The sequence below is a fragment of the Salvelinus alpinus genome, chromosome 8, assembly GCF_045679555.1.
Source record: "Salvelinus alpinus chromosome 8, SLU_Salpinus.1, whole genome shotgun sequence".
NCBI classification, from domain to species: Eukaryota; Metazoa; Chordata; class Actinopteri; order Salmoniformes; family Salmonidae; genus Salvelinus; species Salvelinus alpinus.
The window spans coordinates 34,222,704-34,248,466 of NC_092093.1; the positions used below are offsets into that span (position 1 = coordinate 34,222,704).

Consider the following 25,763-nt stretch of genomic DNA (forward strand, 5'->3'; position numbering starts at 1 on the left):
TGGAGGGTTATGTCAGGATGAGCCTGCAGGAAGGGTACCACATGAGGGAGGATGTCTTCCTTGTAACGCACAGCATTGAGATTGCCTGCAATGACAACAAGCTCAATCCGATGATGCTGTGACACACTGCCCCAGACCATGACGGACCCTCCACCTCCAAATTGATCCCGCTCCAGAGTACAGGCCTTAGTGTAACGCTCATTTCTTCGATGATAAACGCGAGTCCGACCATCACCCCTGGTGAGTCAAAACCGCGACTCGTCAGTGAATAGCACTTTTTGCCAGTCCTGTCTGGTCCAGCGACGTTTGTGCCCATAGGCGACGTTGTTGCCGGTGATGTCTGGTGAGGACCTGCCTTACAACAGGCCTACAAGCCCTCAGTCCAGCCTCTCTCAGCCTATTGCGGACAGTCTGAGCACTAATGGAGGGATTGTGCATTCCTGGTATAACTCGGGCAGTTGTTGTTGCCATTCTGTACCTGTCCCGCCGGTGTGATGTTCGGATGTACCAATCCTGTGCAGGTGTTGTTACACGTGGTCTGCCACTGCGAGGACAATCAGCTGTTCGTCCTGTCTCCCTGTAGCGCTGTCTTAGGCATCTCATAGTATGGACATTGCAATTTATTGCCCTAGCCACATCTGCAGTCCTCATGCCTCCTTGCAGCATGCCTAAGGCAAGTTCACGCAGATGAGCAGGGACCCTGGGCATCTTTCTTTTGGTGTTCTTCAGAGTCCGTAGAAAGGCCTCTTTAGTGTCCTAAGTTTTCATAACTGTGACCTTAGTGTCTTAAAGACCGTTGCATGTTCATTAATTGTTTATGGTTCATTGAACAAGCATGGGGAAAAAGTGTTTAAACCCTTTACAATGAAGATCTGTGAAGTTATTTGGATTTTTACGACTTATTCTTGAAAGACAGGGTCCTGAAAAAGGACGTTTCTTTTTTGGCTGAGTTTATTTAACTGTACTAGAATGCTTAAAAAGGCAGCAAAACTTTTAAATATCGGTTATCGGCCAAAAATGTAATATCGGTGCATCCCTACTGCTTACCAATACGGGCCCCTACTACTACAACATCACAGCATTACTATTGACTGTCCTGCCACGTCCAGACCAGTGGTGGAAAAAGTACCCAATTGTCATACTTGAGTAAAAGTAAAGATACCTTAATAGAAAATGACTCAAGTAAAAAAGTAAAAAAGTAACCTAGTAAAATCCTACTTCAGTAAAAGTATCTGGTTTTAAATATACTTAAGTATCAAAAGTAAATTAAATTGCTAAAATATAATTGAGTATCAAAAATAAAAGTATACAGTACCAGTCAAAAGTTAACACACCTACTCATTCCAGGGTTCTTTATTTTTACTATTTTCTACATTGTAGAATAATAGCGAAGACGTCAAAACTATGAAAAAACACATTTGGAATCATGTAACCAAAAATGTCTTAAACAAATCAAAAGATTCTTCAAAGTAGCCACCCTTTGCCTTGATGACAGCTTTGCACACTCTTGGCATTCTCTCAACCAGCTTCATGAGGTAGTCACCTGGAATGCATTTCAATTAACAGGTGTGCCTTGTTTGAAAGAAATTCCAAAAATTAACTTTTTTCTTAATGCGTTTTAGCGATTCAGTTGTGTTGTAACAAGGTAAGGTTGATATACAGAAGATAATCCTATTTAGTAAAAGACCAAGTCACTATTATGGCAAGAACAGCTCAAATAAGCAAAGAGAAGCAACAGTCCATCATTACTTTAAGACATGAAGGTCAGTCAATCCGTAAATGTCCCAAAAACAATCAAGCGCTATGATGAAACTGGCTCTCATGAGGACCGCCACAAGAAAGGAAGACCCAGAGTTACCTCTGCTGCAGAGGATAAGTTCATTAGAGTTAAGAAGAAGAGACTTGCTTAGGCCAAGAAACATGAGCAATGGACATTAGACCGGTGGAAATCTGTCCTTTGGTCTGATGAGTCCAAATTTGAGATTTTTGGCTCCAACCGCCTTGTCTTTGTGAGACGCAGAGTAGGTGAACGAATGATCTCTGCATGTGTGGTTCCCACCGTGAAGCATGGAGGAGGAAGTGTGATGGTGCTTTGCTGGTGACATTGTCTGTGATTTATTTAGAATTCAAGGCACACATCACCAGCATGGCTATCACAGCATTATGCAGCGATACGCCATCCCATCTGGTTTGCGCTTAGTGGGACTATCATTTGTTCTTCAACAGGACAATGACCCAACACACCTCCAGGCTGTGTAAGGGCTATTTGACCAAGGAGAGTGATGTAGTGCTGCATCAGATTACCTGGCCTCCACAATCACCCGACCTCAACCCAATTGATATGGTTGGGGATGAGTTGGACCGCAGAGTGAAGGAAAAGCAGCCAACAAGTGTGGGAACTCATTCAAGACTGTTGGAAAAGCATTCCATATTTCTACAACTTGATTGGTCCACATGTGGTAAATTCAATTGATTGGACATGATTTGGAAAGGCATACACCTGTCTATATAAGGTCCCACAGTTGACAGTGCATGTCAGAGAAAAAACCAAGCCATGTGGTTGAAGGAATTGTCCGTAGAGCTCTGAAACAGGATTGTGTCAAGGAACAGATTTGGGGAAGGGTACCAAAACATTTCTGCAGCATTGAAGGTCCCCAAGAACACAGTAGCCTCCATCATTCTTAAATGGAAGAATCCCACCACCAAGACTGTTCCTAGAGCTGACCGCCAGGCCAAACTGAGCAATTGTTGCTCTCGAGTGAAGCAGTGTTCTAAGACACTGCATCTCAGTGCAAGAGGCGTCACTGCAGTACCTGTTTCGAATCCAGGCTGCATCACATCCGGTCGTGAATGGGAGTCCCACAGGGCGGCGCACAATTGGCCCAGCGTCGTCCAGGTTTGGCCGTCATTGTAAATAAGAATTTGTTCTTAACTGACTAGCCTAGTTAAATAAAATAAAAAATATATACAATCTGGGGAGAAGTGCCTTGGACAGGGAAGTGACCAAGAACCCGATGGTCACTCTGACAGAACTCCAGAATTCCTCTGTGGAGATGGGAGAACCTTCCAGAAGGACAACCATCTCTTCAGCACTCCACCAATCAGGCCTTTATGGTTGAGTGGCCAGACGGAAGCCACTCTTCAGTAAAAGGCAGATGACAGCCCGCTTGGAGTTTGCCAAATGGCACCTAAAGACTCTCAGACCATGAGAAACAAGATTCTCTGGTCTGATGAAACAAAGATTGAACTCTTTGGCCTGAATGTCAAGCGTCACATCTGGAGGAAACCTGGCACCATCCCTACGGTGAAGCATGGTGATGGCAGCATCATGCTGTGGGGATGTTTTTCAGCGGCAGGGACTGGGAGACTAGTCAATATAGAGGGAAAGATTAACGGAGCAAAGCACAGAAAGATCCTTGAGGAAAACCTGCTCCAGAGAGCTCAGGACCTCAGACTGGGGCAAAGGTTCACCTTCCAACAGGACAATGACCCTTTAGCACACAGGCAAGACAAAGCAGGAGTGGCTTCGAGACAAGTCTCTGGATGTCCTTCAGTGGCCCAGCCAGAGCCCGGACTTGAACCCGATCGAACATCTCTGGAGAGACCTAAAAAAAGCTGTTCAGCGACACTCCCCATCCAACCTGACATAACTTGAGAGGATCTGCAGAGAAGAATGGGAGAAACTCCCCAAATACAGGTGTGCCAAGCTTGTAGCGTCATACCCAAGAAGACTCGAGGCTGTAATCACTGCCAAAGGTGCTTCAACAAAAGTACTGAGTAAAGGGTCTGAATACTTATGTAAATGTGATTTCAGTAATTTTTTTAATTTTTATACATTTTCCAAAATGTCGAAAAACCTGTTTATGCTTTGTCATTATGGGGTATTGTGTGTAGATTGATGAGGAAGAAAAACAATTTCATCCATTTTAGAATAAGGCTGTAACGTAACAAAATGTGGAAAAAGAAAGTGAATACTTTCAGAATGCAAGCATTCGCGCGCATAGATAGATATTACTGCATGGTCGGAACTAGAAGCACAAGCATTTCGCTACACTCGCATTAACATCTGCTAACCATGTGTATGTGACAAATAAAATTTGATCGATAGATCTCGTGAATCGCCCATAAGTTAGGAAAAATAGAGATATGACTTTTAGGCCATATCGCCCAGCCCTAGTTTGAAAGGAACTTTTTCTGGAAGCTGTGCTGCGCCATTTCCCCCCCCCCCCCACATCGCTAGCACCCTAGCAATTCACGTTGTAGACAATGAGCTTCAGCCCCTCGCCATTTGATTGACAGCTAGCAAGATTCACACACAGCAGTGATAGAGAGAGCAATGACGTGGTGCACATATCTGCGACGTAGTACACAATTTTTAGGGAACACTTTTGGCTCGTGAGCGCTAATTATATAACTACTGGCTAAAAACGATACAAAAGTACTGGAGAATAAAAACTTTATAAAATCATACTTGGCGTCACAGTATCGATATAAAATAGGAAAAAATTATATTGCAATACACTACTGTATGATTTTCCCCCCATCCATATTTCTTTCTGGTTTTGAAGATGAAAGTACCAATACTATCCCTCCCCTAGCTCATTGTGAACATCCAGTCATGTGTTTTTGTACCCTGTAATTTTTGTCAATTTCCATTGATGCACAGCAATTGGCATGTTCTAGCACCACAAATTGGGATTGGGAGGATTATAGCAGCAGTCAGTTTAACAGTGTGTACATTGGGGTCTGTGTCCACAAGTGTGTGTGCCTATCTGTGCCTGCACGTGTGTGTTTTTTAGAGTAGCAGCTGTGTGAGTACCACTGCTAATGGGGGCTGGAGACTGTTGGCCCGCTTACACAGCTTAGGACAAATGTTGCTGTGTGTGGTCTTTCAATGGCTTGTTACAATGCCATCACACATCCCTAACGGTCTGACTGGGGTTTCATACAGCCTTAGAAGGATTGGCCACAACTCATCACAATTTTGAGCCAATCAGTTGTGTTGTGACAAGATAGTGGGGGTATACAGAAGATAGCCCTATTTGGTAAAAGACCAAGTCCATATTATGGCAATGAAGGTCAGTCAATACGGAACATTTCAAGAACTCTGAATGTTTCTTCAAGTGCCATCGCAAAAACAATCAAGCGCTATGATGAAACTGGCTCTCATGAGGACCGCCACAAGTAAGGAAGACCCAGAATTACCTCTGCTGCAGAGGATAAGTTCATTAGAGTTACCAGCCTCAGAAATTTCAGCCCAAAATAAATGCTTCATAGAGTTCAAGTAACAGACACATCTCAACATCAACTGTTCAGAGGAGACTGTGTGAATCAGGCCTTCATGGTCAAATTGCTGCAAAAAAACACTACTCAAGGACACCAATAAGATAAAGAGACTTGCTTGGGCCAAGAAACACGAGCAATGGACATTAGACCCGGTGGAAATCTATCCTTTGGTCTGATGAGTCCAAATTTGCGATTTTTGGTTCCAACTGCCTTGTCTTTCTGAGACGCGGTATGGGTGAACGGATGATCTCCGTATTTGTATTTCCCACTGTAAAGCATGGAGAAAGAGGTGTTATGGTGTGGGGGTGCTTTGCTGGTGACACTGCTGGTGACACTGCTTTAAGGCACACTTAACCAGCATGGCTACCACAGCATTCTGCAGCGATACACCATCCCATCTGGTTTGCACTTAGTGGGACTATCATTTGTTTTTCCAACAGGACAATGACCCAACACACCTTCAGGCTGTGTAAGGGCTATTTGACCAAGAAGGAGAGTGATGGAGTGCTGCATCAGATTACCTGGCCTCCACAATAACCCGACCTCAACCCAATTGAGATGGTTTTGGATGAGTCAGACCACAGAGTGAAGGAAAAGCAGCCAACAAGTGCTCAGCATATGTGGGAACTCCTTCAAGACTGTTGGAAAAGCATTCCAGGTGAAGCTGGTTGAGAGAATGCCAAGAGTGTGCACATTTTGTTTTGCCAGAACCATGCACATCCACTAATAACGAAACAAACTTCTGGCATTATAGAAACATTAACACAGGTCTTATAAACAATCTTTCAAGCACAAGCCCACGTGTCAGTGAGTAGCTAGGTAACCTTTATATTTAAAGTCTAGCCAACTTGGATCTATTTGCTTGCTAACAAGGTAGAAAGAACCGTTGAACTGTTATGAAACATCCGTCTCCAACTGTTTGAACAACATAGCCTATTCACTTTGTTTAGATATTGAAACCAAGTGGCCTACCTGGATAAGATGATGCTTATTTCTCAGAGTGAGAACAGGTTGCCAATTCGTAACATAAATGCGTATTTTTATGCTCATTGCACATTTATAAAACACAGACTAGACAGCTAGCACATGGCGGTCTGTGGCTAAAATGCTGCTAGCGGTACGGCAATGCTGCATGCGACATAAACTGATCATTATTTTTCAACAATCATGTTCATTGATACTCTCGTTTTAGTAGGGTCTGCTCTGTTCAAATTTTGGGGAGTTGAGACATAAAAATACTTATCATTAGAAAGGCTAAGTTCTAGTCTATTACAGTAAAATTATGTCTCTAAGCGTTTGTGTCCATATTACAGATTATGTTGGACCAAACCTCAAATGCAAATAGCGAGTTTAAACTGCTCGTTGTCAGAGAGGAGTAAATTATCTTTCGTCCTTGTTGTTGTGAGTGGCAGGGGAGGGGCTTGGTGTCTGTGTGTGAGTGGGAAGGTGCACAGTACAGAAGGAGCAAAGGAGATGAGACCAAAAAGACATAGAATTCTCACAAGACACAAAAAAAATAAACCTCAAATCTTTTTTTATTTTAACCCCCTTTTTCTCCCCAATTTCGTGGTATCCAATTGTTAGTAGTTACTATCTTGTCTCATCGCTACAAATCCCGTACGGGCTCGGGAGAGACGAAGGTCGAAAGCCATGCGTCCTCCGAAACACAACCCAACCTAGCCGCACTGCTTCTTAACACAGCGCGCATCCAACCCGGAAGCTGGCCACACCAATGTGTCGGAGGAAACACTGTGCACCTGGCGACCTTGGTTAGCGCGCACTGCGCCCGGCCCGCCACAGGAGTCGCTGGTGCGCGATGAGACAAGGATATCCCTACCGGCCAAACCGGTAGGGACGACGCTAGGCCAATTGTGCGTCGCCCCACGGACCTCCCGGTCACGGCCGGCTACGACAGAGCCTGGGGGCAAACACAGAGTCTCTGGCGGCACAGCTAGCGCTGCGATGCAGTGCCCTAGACCACTGCGCCACCCGGGAGGAAAACTTCAATTCTTGAGATACAATTCTTGGAACATCAAATTAGTTCGATATATTGCCCAGCACCATTTCAAACTTGGGATTTCGTGGATAATTGAGGTAAGACGGTAATTCTACTCATAGACTATGGATGTACGAACTACACATTGACACGTCTAGCCCCATGCGGGAGGTTTAAAAAAAATACATAGTAATCGCCAAAGTTCCGGAACATGTCTTTAAGAGCGAGGCAGCTGCAAGACATGAACAGTGGCATCGCTCAAAAATAAGATAACTCTCAACATGGCTGAGCGGTCTTAAATAGGGTTTGCAAAATTACAGGATTGGAGGATTCCAGATATCCTGCTTATTCCCGCCTGATTCCGTGAATCTTCCAACCGGGATTTCGGGAAATCCAGGGAATTGATTGAAAGTTCAAGAAATTTTGCGACCATATTTTTTAAAATATCGGATTGCCTCCGATCGATACCGCTGGCTCCACGGTCCACACCGGCAACACACAATCTGAGTAAACTTAAAAAAGGAACAAAAAGGTCAATATTGGTTTTCAGACACACAGACTGAGCTGAGCCTCTAGTGACTCAGACAGCGGGCCCTACCCAGTACCTTGGACTTGGGGATGACTTTATATTTGTATGAAGGTCAGCTTTGCTCACCGTGAAGCAGTAAAAGTGGTCACGAGGCAGGTCAGCACACAGATAAGCAGCTGCACACTAAAGATAACAAGGCCTTTCCCATCACCCTTCTGGATATGACTGGTGTTAATAATCGCTGCCATCACTCACTACACTAGATGTATGTTTCCAGTTGCTACCCAAGACGTAATCATCCAAAGGTAAATTATCAGCAGGCCAAGCCTAGCAGATATATCACACAAACTGTTGTTACACCCACTCAAAGTCAAGGCCATTATCATTTCAACACACTTTGGAATATATAAACCTCAATTTACAGTGTATAAAGAAATCTGTTTGAAATGCCAGGCATAGGATTTAGGTAGCACAATTCATATTACGACAATATATTTGTACAAATACAATGTAATGATGCCTCCAACTTCATGAGTAAGAGGACTGTCCAATAGGCCTAAGGTAAGTGGTGAAATCATTCTGTATCTCCTAAACATAGTTCAGCAGGACAGCTCAAATGCTTTTCCCTCTCGTTTGAGGCCTGAAGGAATTGAGCATGTGCAAACCCAACTGTTGATCCTCTTACATACACAAAAAAAACAACACTGGGTTTCTCTACAGCACCAATGTGCTACAGAAATGTCCAGCTCACACGTTCCTTGTAAATGTGTTCTGCAGCTGCAGGCAGAGGAGACAGAACATCTTTAGAACCCACCAGTAGAACGCTCCTATCTCCGCGCTCAACCACACTTACCTACCTCCCTCCCGCCGCTGACAGAACAGAGAAGTAGGCTAGTTACCACATGTCCATTTTCCATTAGCTCAACCCAACATGGCACGCTGAGATGAAATCTAAAGAAAAAAAACACACACTGCTGCACATTCTTATGGCAAAGGCCATCTATAATATGACCCATAGAGGAAAACAAAAAAACATTTGAGGATTATCCCAAGTTCCCAACTCTTATATTTGAACAGTGATGTCAGCCAGGATAATGTGAAACAGTCTCCTCCAGGATTAAATGTCTACTTTTTTTATCCAGTCGGGGAAGCAAAATAGGTCCAGAAATAGGTGCCTTCTGAGTCTGACTGTGACCTAGTTTTAACGGTGATGTGGCGAGTTACAGGGACACTAGTCTGTCTGAGAGCATTGTCACCATTTTAAAGTCACCAAAGCTCGATTTAAAAAAAAAGGACACGCAAGATTATTATTAATCTACTGCTACACTGGTGAACAAATAAAATAATCAAAAATTTTTCAGAGTGACCTTTGGCTGACGGTAGCATTGAGAAAGGGAAAATCCAGTGAGGATTACATGACGTTACTTGCTTATCCTGCTCTTCCCAGCTGCCACAGAGGAGTTGGTGAATTATGATCAGCACCACGGTGGATTACTAAACAATTCACAGATTCTACATTCCTATATGGAATGCAGAAGAATAGGAGGATTATGTAAATATATTTATTTAAAAACAATCTGATATGGAACACAGAGGAATAGGAGGCGGAATCTGTAAATATCCGTTTTTTAAATATTTTTTATAAAAAAGCAATACCGGGATGCATCATTCCAAAGCTAGCCTATATCTAAAGGCAAATGCATTACTAATAGTGTCATGGCTGAAAATGACATTTTTCTTCTTAATCTGGCAGTGAACTCCCCTGGAGCAGCCTCTCATTCCATAGATACAACAGTAATGAAATCAGTGCATGACATCTCAGCCCCCCAGCCATCACAGACCGATGAGCAACACAGATGACATGGAACACATGGTGGCACCGCCATCTCAGGCTGGGAAAGTTCCATAATAGGGCTGAAGAGGATTTACAAACGTCATATTTCTGAACTGACATTTTGCTCAGCATAAATTTACAACGGCATTAGTCAAACATGACTCTCTACACTTCTCAGAGACTCTAGAGAGGCATAATTCCCATGGGAATTTACAAGTGCAGTACATTTCATAACTGTAAAGGAAGAATCTACCCTAGTTCTTTCCCCTCTTTATAACTACAGTCAGGTAAGCGTCCCTATTAAGTCTACGTACCCATTAAGCCCACTTCCATCTTTGGAATCAAAGTAAAAAAATTATAATAAGTAAACATTTCTGCTGTTTAATGTTTCAACCAATCCAGAACAGTTTTTATTCTAAGCCAATCAGATGTTTTATTATTATTGACAGTTGTTTAAGTTCCCACTTGTGGCCAATTTCAAAGCTGCAAACTTTTTGGGGTGTTGAGGCAACCCAGATACACATTTTTCAGATATTTTTAGTACTTTCCCAGATAAAAGATCATACTTCATTTTTCATAAAGATATTAATGCACATGACAGCATATTTCATGGCCATTCATTTATATTTCTTGCCAATTGAAAATCTGAGTTTTTCATGTTAGCAGTTGTTCCTGCATGTCACAGTCACACAGCAGCAACATAACTTGGTGAACTACAACAAGATAGATGTCATTGTTATACATAAATGTCAAATTAACAATAATGTAATCTATCTCATGTTAAAGGGTACAGTAGCATAAAAAAGAACTACCTCTATAAATAATGTATATTACAATAAAGAAATATTGTTCAATATGATCAATACTAACATTCCATAATAATGTAGTCTATAGTGTATATTTATACCCCAAACCATTGGTTTCCAAATATTTTACGAGTAGACTGCTATTCTGTCTTTTTCACCATAAATCACTGTTGTTCCTATTAAGCCCATTATGCTCCTATTTAGCCCAGTATGCTCCTATTCTCCTATTGAGCCCAGTATGCTCCTATTGAGCCCAGTATGCTCCTATTGAGCCCAGTATGCTCCTATTTAGCCCAATATGCTCCTATTTAGCCCAGTATGCTCCTATTGAGCCCAGTATGCTCCTATTGAGCCCAGTATGCTCCTATTGAGCCCAGTATGCTCCTATTGAGCCCAGTATGCTCCTATTGAGCCCAGTATGCTCCTATTAAGCCCAGTATGCTCCTATTAAGCCCAGTATGCTCCTATTAAGCCCAGTATGCTCCTATTAAGCCCAGTTTGCATTGAAACATATGGGGATGTGTTGATATCACTAATATTCAGTGAACATGAGCATAAATGTTATTTTGTTCAGATTTAAGTTGATTAAAAACACACAAACTACATTTATGTATATTCTGCATCTAGCCATGGTGCCTTTACGCAGATTAGAAACCATTTGGAACAATTAGAAACCTCTGTAGTCTCTCCAAGAAGTTTGGAGTGGACAGGTAGTAGTCGATGCAGAGAGAAAAGAAGAAAACCAGGGTTGAGGGATATCGGAGATAGAAGACCAACAAGTGGTTGATTAAAATGCTAACAAATGAGGGACAAGAAGACGACTAATGGGCGACTGACTACTCATGAACTTTTGGGTGGGGGCATTGTCATATTGTTGTCTTTCATTCATAGGCGATTCAGGTTTTTGTTCCACCACCTGTACCTTTATAATTCAGAGTAGAGAGGGAGATTTGAAACTGTCTTCAGACAGGCTTTAGGAAGACAAGTGGAACTAATTAACAACAATAGCAGTACAGCAAATGTGATAATTCATTGAAAGTTGTGTGTTATGGTCTTTGTTTCATGGCTTCTTATCCACAGAGGGCCAGTGTGGGTGCAGGGTTGTGTTCTAACCAAGCAGTAACACACCTGATTCAACTAATCATGTCTTGATTGAAGTCTATGATTAGTTGAATCAAGTGTGTACTGGTTGACAAGAACAAATGCCTATGTCCACATTGATCTCTGTGGATACGATTGGACAGCCCCCTGTTATGAGTGCTACTTTCATGATAAATAGCAATGATCAGTTTATTTTAATAACTTTAGGGGAGATTTATATCAGCTAATTGTACATAACAAATGTCAGTTTGTAAGTTTTGCACATTTGGAAAATAATTAAAATTGATAATTTAAGATGTGGGCTTATTTAGAGCACATTCTGTACCCATTAAGCCCAGTGTGGATTTCACATTGTTTATCAAATATTTTTGTCTTTTTAAATGTCTTTGTAATAAAAGGCATACCACTTCACATAAGAGAGTCATCTTTCATTTTATCTCTACTTTTCTTACAGAAATTAGGGCAGTACATGTTAGAAATGGCTAAACTTAGATTTGGGTGGACTTAACAGGTAAACTTAACCAATTCATAAAAGATTCAGCGACTCGTTGGTCGGACAGCTCTGACAGTCAAGCATAAAAATGCAATATATTCAACCCAGGACTCCCACTGTTAGAGGACCTCCGATAGAAACACATGCAGTAGACCTAAAGTAATGTACTGCTGGGCTAGATCAAACTCGCATGGAAAAGGAGCAGACATTACAGAAGCAACACCAGGCAGGATAAGAGGCCCCCTGAGATGATTCTGCATTGGCGATGAGGGTGACAACATGACAAGGTCACAAACACTGAGCCCAGCATAAGACAGACAGAGGCAGGGGGAAAGAGAGCAAAAGAGAGAGAGAGAAAGAGCGATAGAGGAAGGGAGGGAGACGGTAAAGGAGGAGAAAGAGAGCAAGTGAGAAATCCATACTCATCATTCATGCATTCAACTTTATTTTCTGTAAAAACAACATGACATTTAGATATCCTAAAATCAATTTCCTAATGAATACAGAACATTCTCCCCCAGACAGAAATAACTCAATTATTAAAAAGCAGAGTGATTCTATCATCTATAATATGAAAGGAACCAGCCTAAAGCATCCTTGGCAGTTGGCACAAAACAGATTCACAACCCAGTCACACTATCAAATCTAAGTCACACACACACCAGCTTTCCCAGAGTTGCCACATGGGTTAACCTCTTGCCCAACCTTAGAGGGTATGGCAACAGTGTTTTTGATATCGAGCAGTGGTGTCAGCTCCTTGTCATGGGCTTCACAGCTGGCTGCTTGTGTGAGGTGAGAGGGACCCCTCAGTGTGCTGTGTCCCGTCTGTGACACCACAGTGTGACTCAGTCAGGGGAGGAGAGCCAGTCAGGAGCCATCCCATCACAGGGCCAGCTCAGTAGCTCATGGTCCCCACAGGACAGGGCCTGACACACTCTTCCTCCTGTCCCCCTCCTACCTCATCCTCCCCTCCCCCTTCTGCTTTCCCCATCCTGCTCCTCCTCCCTCTTTATCCCCCTCCTCCTCCTGCGTTACACCTTCCTCATGGAAGACTGCTTTATTTGATCAATAAGTGTCACATTGCATGCATAAGTGTCAGACAGTGGTATGCAAGTGCTTTGAAATGTGTATGTCCCACGTACGTGAGACCTTAGAAGGCTTAGCTTACATGTCTATCATGTGTTCGTTTTTTTAAATTCATGCAACATTTGTTATGTCTAAATGTTAACCACCGATATGAGTCAGACATGACAGGAATCTTCAATGAATCTTCAGTGTATATCCTGCCATATGTATTACTTACAAGTACCAGGTAGAGCAGAAGCATCTTGTTAAACTAAATTACATTACATATGGGAGCAGAGATCAGAGGGCTGGGGAGAGACCCCCGGCCTGCCTGCTCCCAATGCCAACTACGCACATCTAGTGGATGCTCCCAATGCCAACTACGCACATCTAGTGGATGCTCCCAATGCCAACTACGCACATCTAGTGGATGCTCCCAATGCCAACTACGCACATCTAGTGGATGCTCCCAATGCCAACTACGCACATCTAGTGGATGCTCCCAATGCCAACTACGCACATCTAGTGGATGCTCCCAATGCCAACTACGCACATCTAGTGGATGCTCCCAATGCCAACTACGCACATCTAGTGGATGCTCCCAATGCCAACTACGCACATCTAGTGGATGCTCCCAATGCCAACTACGCACATCTAGTGGATGCTCCCAATGCCAACTACGCACATCTAGTGGATGCTCCCAATGCCAACTACGCACATCTAGTGGATGCTCCCAATGCCAACTACGCACATCTAGTGGATGCTCCCAATGCCAACTACGCACATCTAGTGGATGCTCCCAATGCCAACTACGCACATCTAGTGGATGCTCCCAATGCCAACTACGCACATCTAGTGGATGCTCCCAATGCCAACTACGCACATCTAGTGGATGCTCCCAATGCCAACTACGCACATCTAGTGGATGCTCCCAATGCCAACTACGCACATCTAGTGGATGCTCCCAATGCCAACTACGCACATCTAGTGGATGCTCCCAATGCCAACTACGCACATCTAGTGGATGCTCCCAATGCCAACTACGCACATCTAGTGGATGCTCCCAATGCCAACTACGCACATCTAGTGGATGCTCCCAATGCCAACTACGCACATCTAGTGGATGCTCCCAATGCCAACTACGCACATCTAGTGGATGCTCCCAATGCCAACTACGCACATCTAGTGGATGCTCCCAATGCCAACTACGCACATCTAGTGGATGCTCCCAATGCCAACTACGCACATCTAGTGGATGCTCCCAATGCCAACTACGCACATCTAGTGGATGCTCCCAATGCCAACTACGCACATCTAGTGGATGCTCCCAATGCCAACTACGCACATCTAGTGGATGCTCCCAATGCCAACTACGCACATCTAGTGGATGCTCCCAATGCCAACTACGCACATCTAGTGGATGCTCCCAATGCCAACTACGCACATCTAGTGGATGCTCCCAATGCCAACTACGCACATCTAGTGGATGCTCCCAATGCCAACTACGCACATCTAGTGGATGCTCCCAATGCCAACTACGCACATCTAGTGGATGCTCCCAATGCCAACTACGCACATCTAGTGGATGCTCCCAATGCCAACTACGCACATCTAGTGGATGCTCCCAATGCCAACTACGCACATCTAGTGGATGCTCCCAATGCCAACTACGCACATCTAGTGGATGCTCCCAATGCCAACTATGCACATCTAGTGGATGCTCCCAATGCCAACTATGCACATCTAGTGGATGCTCCCAATGCCAACTATGCACATCTAGTGGATGCTCCCAATGCCAACTACGCACATCTAGTGGATGCTCCCAATGCCAACTACGCACATCTAGTGGATGCTCCCAATGCCAACTACGCACATCTAGTGGATGCTCCCAATGCCAACTACGCACATCTAGTGGATGCTCCCAATGCCAACTACGCACATCTAGTGGATGCTCCCAATGCCAACTACGCACATCTAGTGGATGCTCCCAATGCCAACTATGCACATCTAGTGGATGCTCCCAATGCCAACTATGCACATCTAGTGGATGCTCCCAATGCCAACTACGCACATCTAGTGGATGAGTCCAGGTGAGCTTGCCCAGCTCGCCTGGCACTGCTGCCCAGCCATAGCTTCATCATGAGCCCAGTGGCAGCTGACAGAGAAGAATATAGATGGACTAGTGAACTCACACCAGTGTTTATGTGCACTACAACCCTAAATAACTAAAATAGAAAATAGAAATCACTGAGAGGCACTATCATTATCATTGTGTGTGTGTGTGTGTGTGTGTGTGTTTATGGATTGTTTTAAAAAGAGAAATTGGCCATGGAGCCAAGTATTGGGTGGGATCTATTTCTGTCATGTATAACCAACACATACTCCTTTCACATCCTCCTGAATCAACACCCTTCTTCCACTCTGTCGCCTGCTTGCTGACAGTTTCCTGATCCAGTTGGAGTCCTTCCAGACCAACCCTGAGCGCCTGGCTAATTAACATCACATTTCTATTGGAACCATGTTGCCCTCAACCTGATGCCTTAGACCTGTACCAAAAGCTCTGTGGACCAACTCATTAAAGAGGATGAAAAAGATCTTGGCTAAAGCCCTACCACTTTCTTCTCATGTTTCGTGGTCAACCATATATACAGTGGGGTTGGGAATTATTGGATCCCTTGATAAAGATAAGCAAAAAATACTTTCTAAAATAAGGAAGCAAAACAGCCCCATAACATCAATGATCCACCACCAACAAGTCCATTCCCAGTACCACCAATTTCACAGGCTGTTTGACAGTAATCTGAAGCAAGATGTCCGTTTGTTCAGTATGCGAGGGAAGCTTTCAGACAAACAAATACCACACACGTCGTCACGACAAACCAAGCCAGAGGAGAGCACTGTGGAGACGGTCAGTGCACATGAATTAGGCTGCCCCGTTCCCTGTTCCCACAACTCTTTATCCCCCTCTTCTCACCACTTCAGCTCTCAGTGTGTGGGCTAATCATTTCCCAGCATACGGATGAGCTCACGCGGACAACCCATCTCCCTCACTGTGGGTGCATTAGACTTTTGCCAAGCTTGTTTGTCAGACCTTCATCACTAAGCTACAGCAGACAGAGCTATCTCCGCTCTCCCAATGATTCATACAATTAAATTAGCAGACCTGCTTGCATGGAATGAGCCTTTTATGTTATGGCTGCAGTGTTCATCACGACCACAAGGTGTCTACTGGGAGGCACAGAACCAGATAATACAGGCACATGCTGGTTACAGTGCATTTTGTAAATCTATTCTGGATTACTGGCTTTAGTAGAAACATAATCAAAAATTCCAGAAATTGATGGAGGCCAAAAGTAAACATATTCATGGACTTTCAAACAATTAGGCTAATTAGAAAAAGGTCTGTTCTGCTGTTTACTCAGTTAAGAGGCTGTGAGAATAGAACAACATGAAAGTGAACGGTTGCCAAGGACACATCCTGAAGTGATTTATCCATCCAGAAAATAAAACAAGCTGGGAATCAGAACAAACAAAACAGGCACTAAAAGCCATTCAGAGAGGAAGAAAGAAATGACAGCAATTAGGAGCGTCTATTGATGGTCAGAACAAACCTCTGGGGAATATCAAGGCACATCTGAACAACAAGAATCTTAAACCTCCTAGTGTTAGTCCCTGGGTAAAGAGTGGACCAGATAACTTGGAGGAAATGCATTGCCTTCACCGACAATTACCTTATAAATAAGATTTAACTCCCTCTGCTGGTAAAATATGAACACAGCAACGCACTAATTCCATTCAGTAATATCCAAGGCGTTTGCAAATAAAATCTAAGCTAATAAACAATTATATCCCTTGCTACATTACATTAACTGGTTATGGGAGTTTGAGAGAATTAGGTTAATTAATCGCAGTAAGAAAACTCCCACTTTACAATAACTATTATATTATCTTGTTAACAGCGGTGTAAAGTACTTCAGTAAAAATACTTAAAGTACTATTTAAGTAGTATCTGTACTTTACTATTTATATTTTTGCCAACTTTTACTTCACTACATTCCTAAATAAAACCATGTACTATTTACACCATACATTATCACTGACGCCCAAAAGTACTCGTTACATTTTGACAGGAAAATGGTCCAATTCACACACACCAAGAGAACATCCCTGGTCATCCCTACTGCCTCTGATCTGGCAGACTCATTAAACACAAATGCTTTGTTTGTAAATTAGACACCCAAGCCAAGTGTTTTATTGTCAACCTAGCCCCAGTGAGTCCAGAACAGCAGAGAGAGAGAAACAGCAACAAAGTGGAAAGCAACAGACCAAATTGGAACCCTCCAGTCAATGTGGACCATCTGACAGAGGAAGAGCGAGAGAGATGTTGCATAAAGCCTTAGCATATGATGTTGACATCAGTTGTATCCCATCTCTGGACATGCACATCACCCTGAAAGACCCTACAAGCTGAGGTAAAATAGTATCTCCTGGACCTGCTAAACAAAGGTTAGGTAACCCAGTCAAGGTTACCATACTCCTCCCCAGTGGTGTGTGTGAGGAAGAAGGATGGAAGCCTGAGGTTCTGCTATGACTACAGGGAGCTCAACAACAAATCTGTTCCTGATCAACACCCAATCACCAGAATCCAAGACATGCTCGACTCACTGAGTGGCAGCTCATGGTTCTCCGTCCTCGACCAGGGAAAGGCCTACCATCAAGGGTTCCTAGATCCTGAAAGCCATCCACTGACAGTTTTCATCACCCCTTGGGGTCTTCTTCAGTGGGTCAGGATACCTTTTGACCTCAGCTCAGCTCCTGCAGAGTTACAGAGAAGCATGGAAGAATGTCTATCCGGCCTCAGACACACCATCTGCCAGCCCTACTTGGATGACAACCTGGTCCACCTGTTAAGTTCTCCACGGAAGAGTAAAATCTTCAGGAATAACGTCAGGTTCTTGGGGAAGATGGTGAGTGGAGATGGATACACTATGGACCCCAAAGACAACTCCCCAGTAAAACACTACAAGAGAGGAAATCAGACAGTGGGAGAATTTAGAAAAATACTGGACTTCCTCTGCTACTACAGGCCATACATCCCAGACTTCTCCAAAGTAGCCAAGCCACTGTATGCCCTACTAGCCACCCCAGACACTCCACAGAAACCCATTCTAGCCTCAGGAAAAGGAAAAAGAGCACAAAGAACAACATCCAAAAGCCTTCACATATTCCCATCAACTGGAACTCTGACCATCAGGAAATCCTAAACAAGCTGATAGGTGGTGCGGAGGGGCAATCTATCCTAGGTTATCCAGACATGACACAACCCTTCATACAGCTGCTTCACAAGATGGACTGGGAGCTGTCCTCTATCAGCGACAAGGGGAAAGGATGGATGTCGTACGGCTCACGGACATTGACACCACCAGATAAGTTCTTAGCTCTTTCAGGGACTACTTCTACCATGCCCCTTCCTTCGTAGTCTACACAGACAACAACCCACTTATGTTCTCACCACAGCCAAGCTGAACGCAGCTGGGTTGCAGAAAATAATTTGAGAACCAGCTGCTCACAAGGTTAAATGAACTGAGTGGAGTACGTGGATCCCACACCACCCCGTATCACCCTGAAGGGAACGGTCAGGTCGAGAGGTTCAACAAGACGCTGCTCAGAATGTTGAGAACCCTGACTGAAAAGACAAATACGGACTGGAAAACCTCACTTCACAAGGTAGTGCATGTCTACAATTGCACATGTTCAGACGTTCTATCTTCTGTTTGGAAGGTCCCCAAGGCTCTGCATCGACCTGCGATTCGACCTCGAAGTCAATGGCGGAAAAGGAGTCTACCAGGACTACATCACAAACTAGCAGGAGAGAATGAAAGAGGCATACAACATCGCTGAAAAAGAAGCCACGAAGGGTCTGAGAGAAAAGTCATTACGACAGGAAGGTCCATGGCCTGTGACCGCCTTCCTTTGGAGAAAACCGAGGAGACCACATGCCCAGGTACAAACACATCAAAGACAAGACCCAAAACCCCCTCCCATAGACCCAAACAAACAGGCAAAGCAGAACTCTGACAGTGACTCCGATGACTATGAACTGAGATATGCCCTGCCCAGTCGCCACAGATCCAACTCTGGAGTGGAGAACACCGCTATGGATCCAGAAGCTGAAAGTCGCTGGTTCCCCTGCCCACTTGCCCCCTACACACCAAATGTCCCCTTGCACAACACATTCCCCCTACAATGCACCACATTCTCCCCGACACATGGAGAGGTCTGTGTGAAGGAATCTGGTGAGGAGTGTGGGGCCAGAGGGTAAGGACACAGTGGGTGAGCAGGTGCCGAGTCTTAGTAGCCCTGAAGACTTACCATCTTCATCCCACGAAGAGACTGACATCAGCCTAGAATACTGACATACGGTGCTTTAGGTGAACCGTCAGTGATTGACAGAGACATTAATATGGTGGACGTTCAGATTATGCCCCAGCGTTCATTCTCTAAAGCACTCCCAACACTCTGGAGACCCTGGTAATATGGTTATTGTATGTGTTTGATATGAACTTTGAACTCTGACAAGAACTGCCAGTATACTCTTAAGCTCCACTGAAGAGGAACATGAGAGTCTGACGTGTGTAGCCTATGTAAACAGAATGTGATTTTGTTGGCCGAAAATATATCGGTTTAGTAAGGGAGATGAGGTATGGTTACCTTAAACTTCTAAATTTGTATTTATTATGGATCCCCATGAGCTCTTCCTGGGGTCCAGCAAAATTAAGGCAGTATATATATATATATATATATATATATATATATATATATATATATATATATATTTTTTTAAAACATCACATTCACAAATCTCACAACACACGGTGTGCCCTCAGGCCCCTACTCCACCACTACAGTACAAAATCCATGTTATCGTGTGTGTGTGTCTGTATGCATATGTTAAAAAAAATCTAATTTTACTGCTTGCATCAGTTACTTGATGTGGAATAGAGTTCCATGTAGTCATGGCTCTATGTAGTACTGTGCACCTCCCATAGTCTGTTCTGGACTTGAGGAATGTGAAGAGACCTCGTGGCATGTTTTGTGGGGTATGCATGGTTGTCCGAGCTGTGCGCCAGTAGTTCAAACAGACAGCTCGGTGCATTCCACATGTCAATACCTCTCATAAATACAAGTAGTGATGAAGTCAATCTCTTCTACACTTTGAGCCAGGAGAGATTGGCATTCATATTATTAATATTAGCTATCTGTGTACATCCAAGGGCCAGCCGTGCCGTGCTGCCCTGTTCTGAGCCAATTGCAATTTTCCGAAGTCCCTTTTTCTGGCACCTGACCACACAACTGAATAGTAGTCCAGGTACGACAAAACTAGGGCCCGTAGAACCTGCCTTGTTAATAGTGCTGTTAAGAAGGTAGAGCAGTGCTTTATTATAGACAGACTTCTCCCAATCTTAGCTACTGTTGTATCAATATGTTTTGACCATGACAGTTTACAATCCAGGGTCACTCCAAGCAGTTTAGTCACCTCAACTTGCTCAATTTCCACATTATTTATTGCAAGATTTAGTTGAGGTTTAGGGTTTAGTGAATGATTTGAACCAAATACAATGCTTTTAGTTTTAGAAAGATTTAGAACTAACTTATTCCTTGCAACCCACTCTGAAACTAACTGCAGCTCTTTGTTAGGTGTTTCAGTAATTTCAGTAGCTGACATGTATAGTGTTGAGTCATCCACATACATAGCCACACTGGCTTTACTTAAAGTGGCATGGCATGTCATCAGTAAATACTTTTTTTTAAGTAAGGGGCATAGACAGCTGCCCTGGGGAATTCTTGATTCTACCTGGCTTTTGTTGTTTTTCCAGCAGCAGACTATGATCGATGTCAAAAGCCGCATTGAAGTCTAACAAAACATTTCTCACAAACTTGAAAAAAAGTGCTGTGCTTGTTAAATGTCCTTCCCTATAAGCATGCTGAAAAGTTGTCAATTTGTTTACTGTAAAATAGCATTGTATCTGGTCAAACACCATTTTTTCCACAAGGTTACTAAGGTTGGCTTACAGGCTGATTGGTAGGCTAATTTGAGCCAGTAAAAGGAGATTTACTATTCTTAGGTAGAGGAATTACTTTTGCTTCCTTTCAAGAGCTTGGGGCTACACACTTTCTAGTAGGCTTAATTTGAAAATATGTCAAATAGGAGTGGCAATATCATCCGCTATTATCCTCAGTAATTTTCCATCCAAGTTGTCAGACCCCGGTGGCTTGTCATTGTTGATAGACAACAATCATTTTTTCACCTCTTCCCTACTCACTTTACGAAATTCAAAATGACAATGCTTGTCTTTTATAATTTGGTTAGATATACTGGGATGTGTAATGTCAGCATTTTGTTGCTGGCATGTCATGCCTAAGTTTGCCACTGAAAAAATCCAAGTAGTTGGCAATATCAGTTGGTTTTGTGATGAATGACCCATCTGACTCAATGAATGACGGAGCCGAGTTTGCATTTCCCCCCAAAATATCATTGAAGCTTTTTACTATCATTCTTTATGTCATTTAACTTTGTTTCATAGTGTAGTTTCTTCTTTTTATTCAGTTTAGTCACATGATTTCTCAATTTGTAATACATTTTTCAATCGGTTGTGCAGCTGGACTTATTTGCCATTCATTTTACCTCATCCCTCTCAACCATACAATTGTTAAATTCCTCATCAATCCAAGGGGATTTAACCATTTTTAAGTCATTTTCTTAATGGGTGCATGCTTATTAGTAACTGGAATAAGTAATTTCATAAATTAGTCAAGTGCAGCGTCTGTTTGCTCCTCATTACACACCACAGAGCAACATATATTCTTTACATCAACAGCATAGTATGACCTCTTATACACTATATTAGTCCAAGCCTTTGGAACTTTGGTTTTCCTAGATATGGCTACTATATTGTGATCACTACATCCGATGGATCTGGATACTGCTCTCAAACACATTTTGAAAAGCAGTATCAGAATTAGTAAAGATGTGATCAATACATGTTGATGATTTCATTCCTGTGCTGTTTGTAACTACCCTGGTAGGTTGACTGATAACCTGAACCAGGTTGCAGGCACTGGTTACAATTTGAAGCTTTTTCTTGAGTGGGCAGCTAAATGGAAATATGCACAAGTCTTTTGGATAATGTGCCAAATATGTGGGTCCATTCCCTTTCAAGTGTTTAATGATATTCCAGGAGATACAGACTTACGTTTTAGTGTTGAACATCTGGAGACATTTTACATTTTTAAGTAGGGGAGGGTGAAATATGACTATTTATCCATTTTGGCATGTATTGAGCAATTATTGTGCAGTACCAGTATGGCCACTCTTGTTTTAATGTTGTGGTTGCTTCTTCTATGGTGGGCTCGCGCTGTGGCAGTTGAGAGTAGTTTGCCAAGTGAGTCAATAGCAAGACAGAGGCACCAACATAAAATACATACATTTCCTTTATTTTGAAGGTAAGCGAGTGGCAAAGCCACTATTTAAAAGAGTAATGTTTCCATAGTATGTTTGTTATATTGTTATGGAGCATTTATGTTTTAATGAACTTGTGAAAGTCTGCTAGATAATTTAGCCGTAGCAACACTAGCTTCCCTAGCCAGCTAGCAATCTAGCAAAACAAATGTAACTAGAGAATGCATTTGATTTATTATATTGTCATGTTGATGACTGTATAATTATATATCATGAACAAAATTATAAACACAACGTGTAAAGTGTTGGTCCCATGTTTTATGAGCTGAAATAAATGATCCCAGAAATGTTACATATACACAAAAAGCATTTCTCTCAAATGTTTTGCACAAATGTGCTTACCCAGTAAGTGAGCATTTTTCCTTTGCCAAGATAATCCATCCATCTGACAGGAGTGGCATATCAAGAAGCTGATTAAACAGCATTATCATTACACAGGTGCACTTTGTGCTGGGGACAATATAAGCTACTCTAAAATGTGCAGTTTTGTCACACAACAGAATGCCACAGATGTCACAAGTTGAGGGAGCGTGCAATTGGCATGCTGACTGCAGGAATATGCACGGCCCCATGTCACAAGGATCTGTACACAATTCCTGGAAGCTGAAAATGTCCCAGTTCTTCCATGGCCTGCATACTCTCTAGACATGTCACCCATTGAGCATGTTTGGGATGCTGTTGACTGACGTGTATGACAGCGTGTTCCAGTTCCCGCCAATATCCAGCGACTTCGCACAGCCATTGAAGAGGAGTGGGACAACATTCCACAGGCCACAATCAACAGCCTGATCAACTCTATGTGAAGGAGATGTGTTGCGCTGCATGAGGCAAATGGTGTTCACACCAGATACTGACAGGTTTTTTTGATCCACGCCCCTACTTTTTTTTTTTAAAAGGTATCTGTGACCAACAGATGCATATCTGTATTTCCAGTCATGTGAAATACATAGATAAGGGCCTATTGAATTTATTTAAATTGTTGGATTTCCTTATATGAACTGTAACTCTGTAAAATGTTTGAAATTGTATGTGGGGTTTGTATTTTTGTTCAGTGTATATTCTGAATTTATATTTGTATTGTTATTACTTTTAACTATGAAATCGCAGTTGAGAGACGTTTGCCAAGTGAGTCAACAACAAGATGGAGGAACCGACATAAATATATTTCTTATCTTTATTTTGAAGTTCTTGGCTCCCTTTCTTCAACTCCACCACACTATATGTGTAACAATGTCAATAATGCTGAGAGCAGACGAGAATTTCAGTCATAAGATTTTTTTTTAAGCCTCATCGTGTCTACTCACCGAATGTAACGGAGGCCTCTTGGTGGTAGTATCCATCTGGGGTCTTTTTCTTCAACATTGAGCAGAGGTCTAGCCTGATCACTCTCTCGTCTCCAAAATGATGCTGAGCGTAGTCAGAGTACAGCTCAGGGTCCAGCTTCTTCACACCCTGGGAGACAACACAGACATACACACAGAGACATGGGGATGTGCTCGCTGTCATGTCTGACCAGATATGGATGTTCTTGAACACACCCATCCACCCTGACCCCACACAGGAACACACGCACAGGAGGAACACGCAGGAAATGTGTCATCCCCCACCAACAAACAGATTAAGCTGGCAGCTCCCATTTTCCCCTCCAACTCCCAGGTCAAATCCTCATCCCTCCTGCCAGACCAGACCATCTACTAATATCCATCTACTGCCATAACCATCAGTCACTTGGCCACGATGGTAAGCATAACCATCGGTCACTTACTTGGCCACGATGGTAAGCATAACCATCGGTCACTTACTTGGCCACGATGGTAAGCATAACCATCGGTCACTTACTTGGCCACGATGGTAAGCATAACCATCGGTCACTTACTTGGCCACGATGGTAAGCATAACCATCGGTCACTTGGCCACGATGGTAAGCATAACCATCGGTCACTTACTTGGCCACGATGGTAAGCATAACCATCGGTCACTTACTTGGCCACGATGGTAAGCATAACCATCGGTTACTTACTTGGCCACGATGGTAAGCATAACCATCGGTCACTTACTTGGCCACGATGGTAAGCATAACCATCGGTCACTTACTTGGCCACGATGGTAAGCATAACCATCGGTCACTTGGCCACGATGGTAAGCATAACCATCAGTCACTTGGCCACGATGGTAAGCATAACCATCGGTCACTTGGCCACGATGGTAAGCATAACCATCAGTCACTTGGCCACGATGGTAAGCATAACCATCAGTCACTTGGCCACGATGGTAACATGTCAAAGGTTTACATATGAATCTTAATGTTAATATATTATAACAAATGAAAATGACATATATATGGATGTTGCCCAAAAAATCATTGGTAAATGTTGAATAAATATGGAAATGACTAAAAGTAACTCCACTACATGTAACTGTTATTCGCTGTTACAAATATACATCCTCTCAAAATGAACATCATTGCTGACAATTTTTTAACGGGCCTGCTTCCTTCCACGTGACAGTGACGTAGACTAAAGATATTGTACGCCATTTATAAGCTCAACAGTATCACAGGAATAACTTTTCCTCATTTTGTATCACTGTATTATAATAGGGTATGATAATTCATACGCTCCGCAACTACTGATTTTCATTCCCAAGTCTAGAATGATCATGCAGAGACTCATTTCATGATAATACACATTATTATAATCAATGACATTAAGACTCCAGACAGCCAGATTTAAGTCAATCAAGATTATACGAGCCAGAATACAAATGTACACCTCGCTGTGAATGACTCAGCGTCACTACCCTCCACACATTTCATAGTCTTACCTACGCACCCACATAACATAACCCTCAAAGGTAGAAAGGAGAGTGAAGCTGCCCTAGACCTCCACACAGCAGTGTTGTTTGTCTGTCTGAGTCGGTGTTATTCTCAATGCATGCCATTCCAGCCAGAGTGATGAGGAGTGATGAGGCTCACCTGACTGCGTAGCTTAGGAGCTTTGGACAGTTTCATGAAGGTAAGGTGGGGCTTGAACGCTTTGCCGTCGCCGGACGAGAGGCCTTTCTCCTCAAATGTTTTCCTCACAATCCCTGGAGCGAATGACCACAGAGACAGAGAGAGAGGTTGACGGGAAAA

At 43.1% G+C, this 25,763-nt stretch overlaps 1 protein-coding gene across 7 annotated transcripts in view; it reads right to left on the reverse strand.

The window, feature by feature from the left end:
* LOC139583015 (A-kinase anchor protein 7-like) overlaps window positions 1–25,763 on the reverse strand; it is a 53,557-nt gene that overhangs the window by 21,187 nt on the left and 6,607 nt on the right. For all 7 annotated transcript variants that reach the window (XM_071413655.1, XM_071413659.1, XM_071413653.1 and 4 more), the window contains 2 exons: window positions 25,605–25,717; window positions 23,935–24,082 (listed from right to left, as the gene is read on the reverse strand). In XM_071413655.1, coding sequence (XP_071269756.1) covers window positions 23,935–24,082; window positions 25,605–25,717 — 261 coding nt within the window. The remainder of the gene's footprint in view (window positions 1–23,934; window positions 24,083–25,604; window positions 25,718–25,763) is intronic.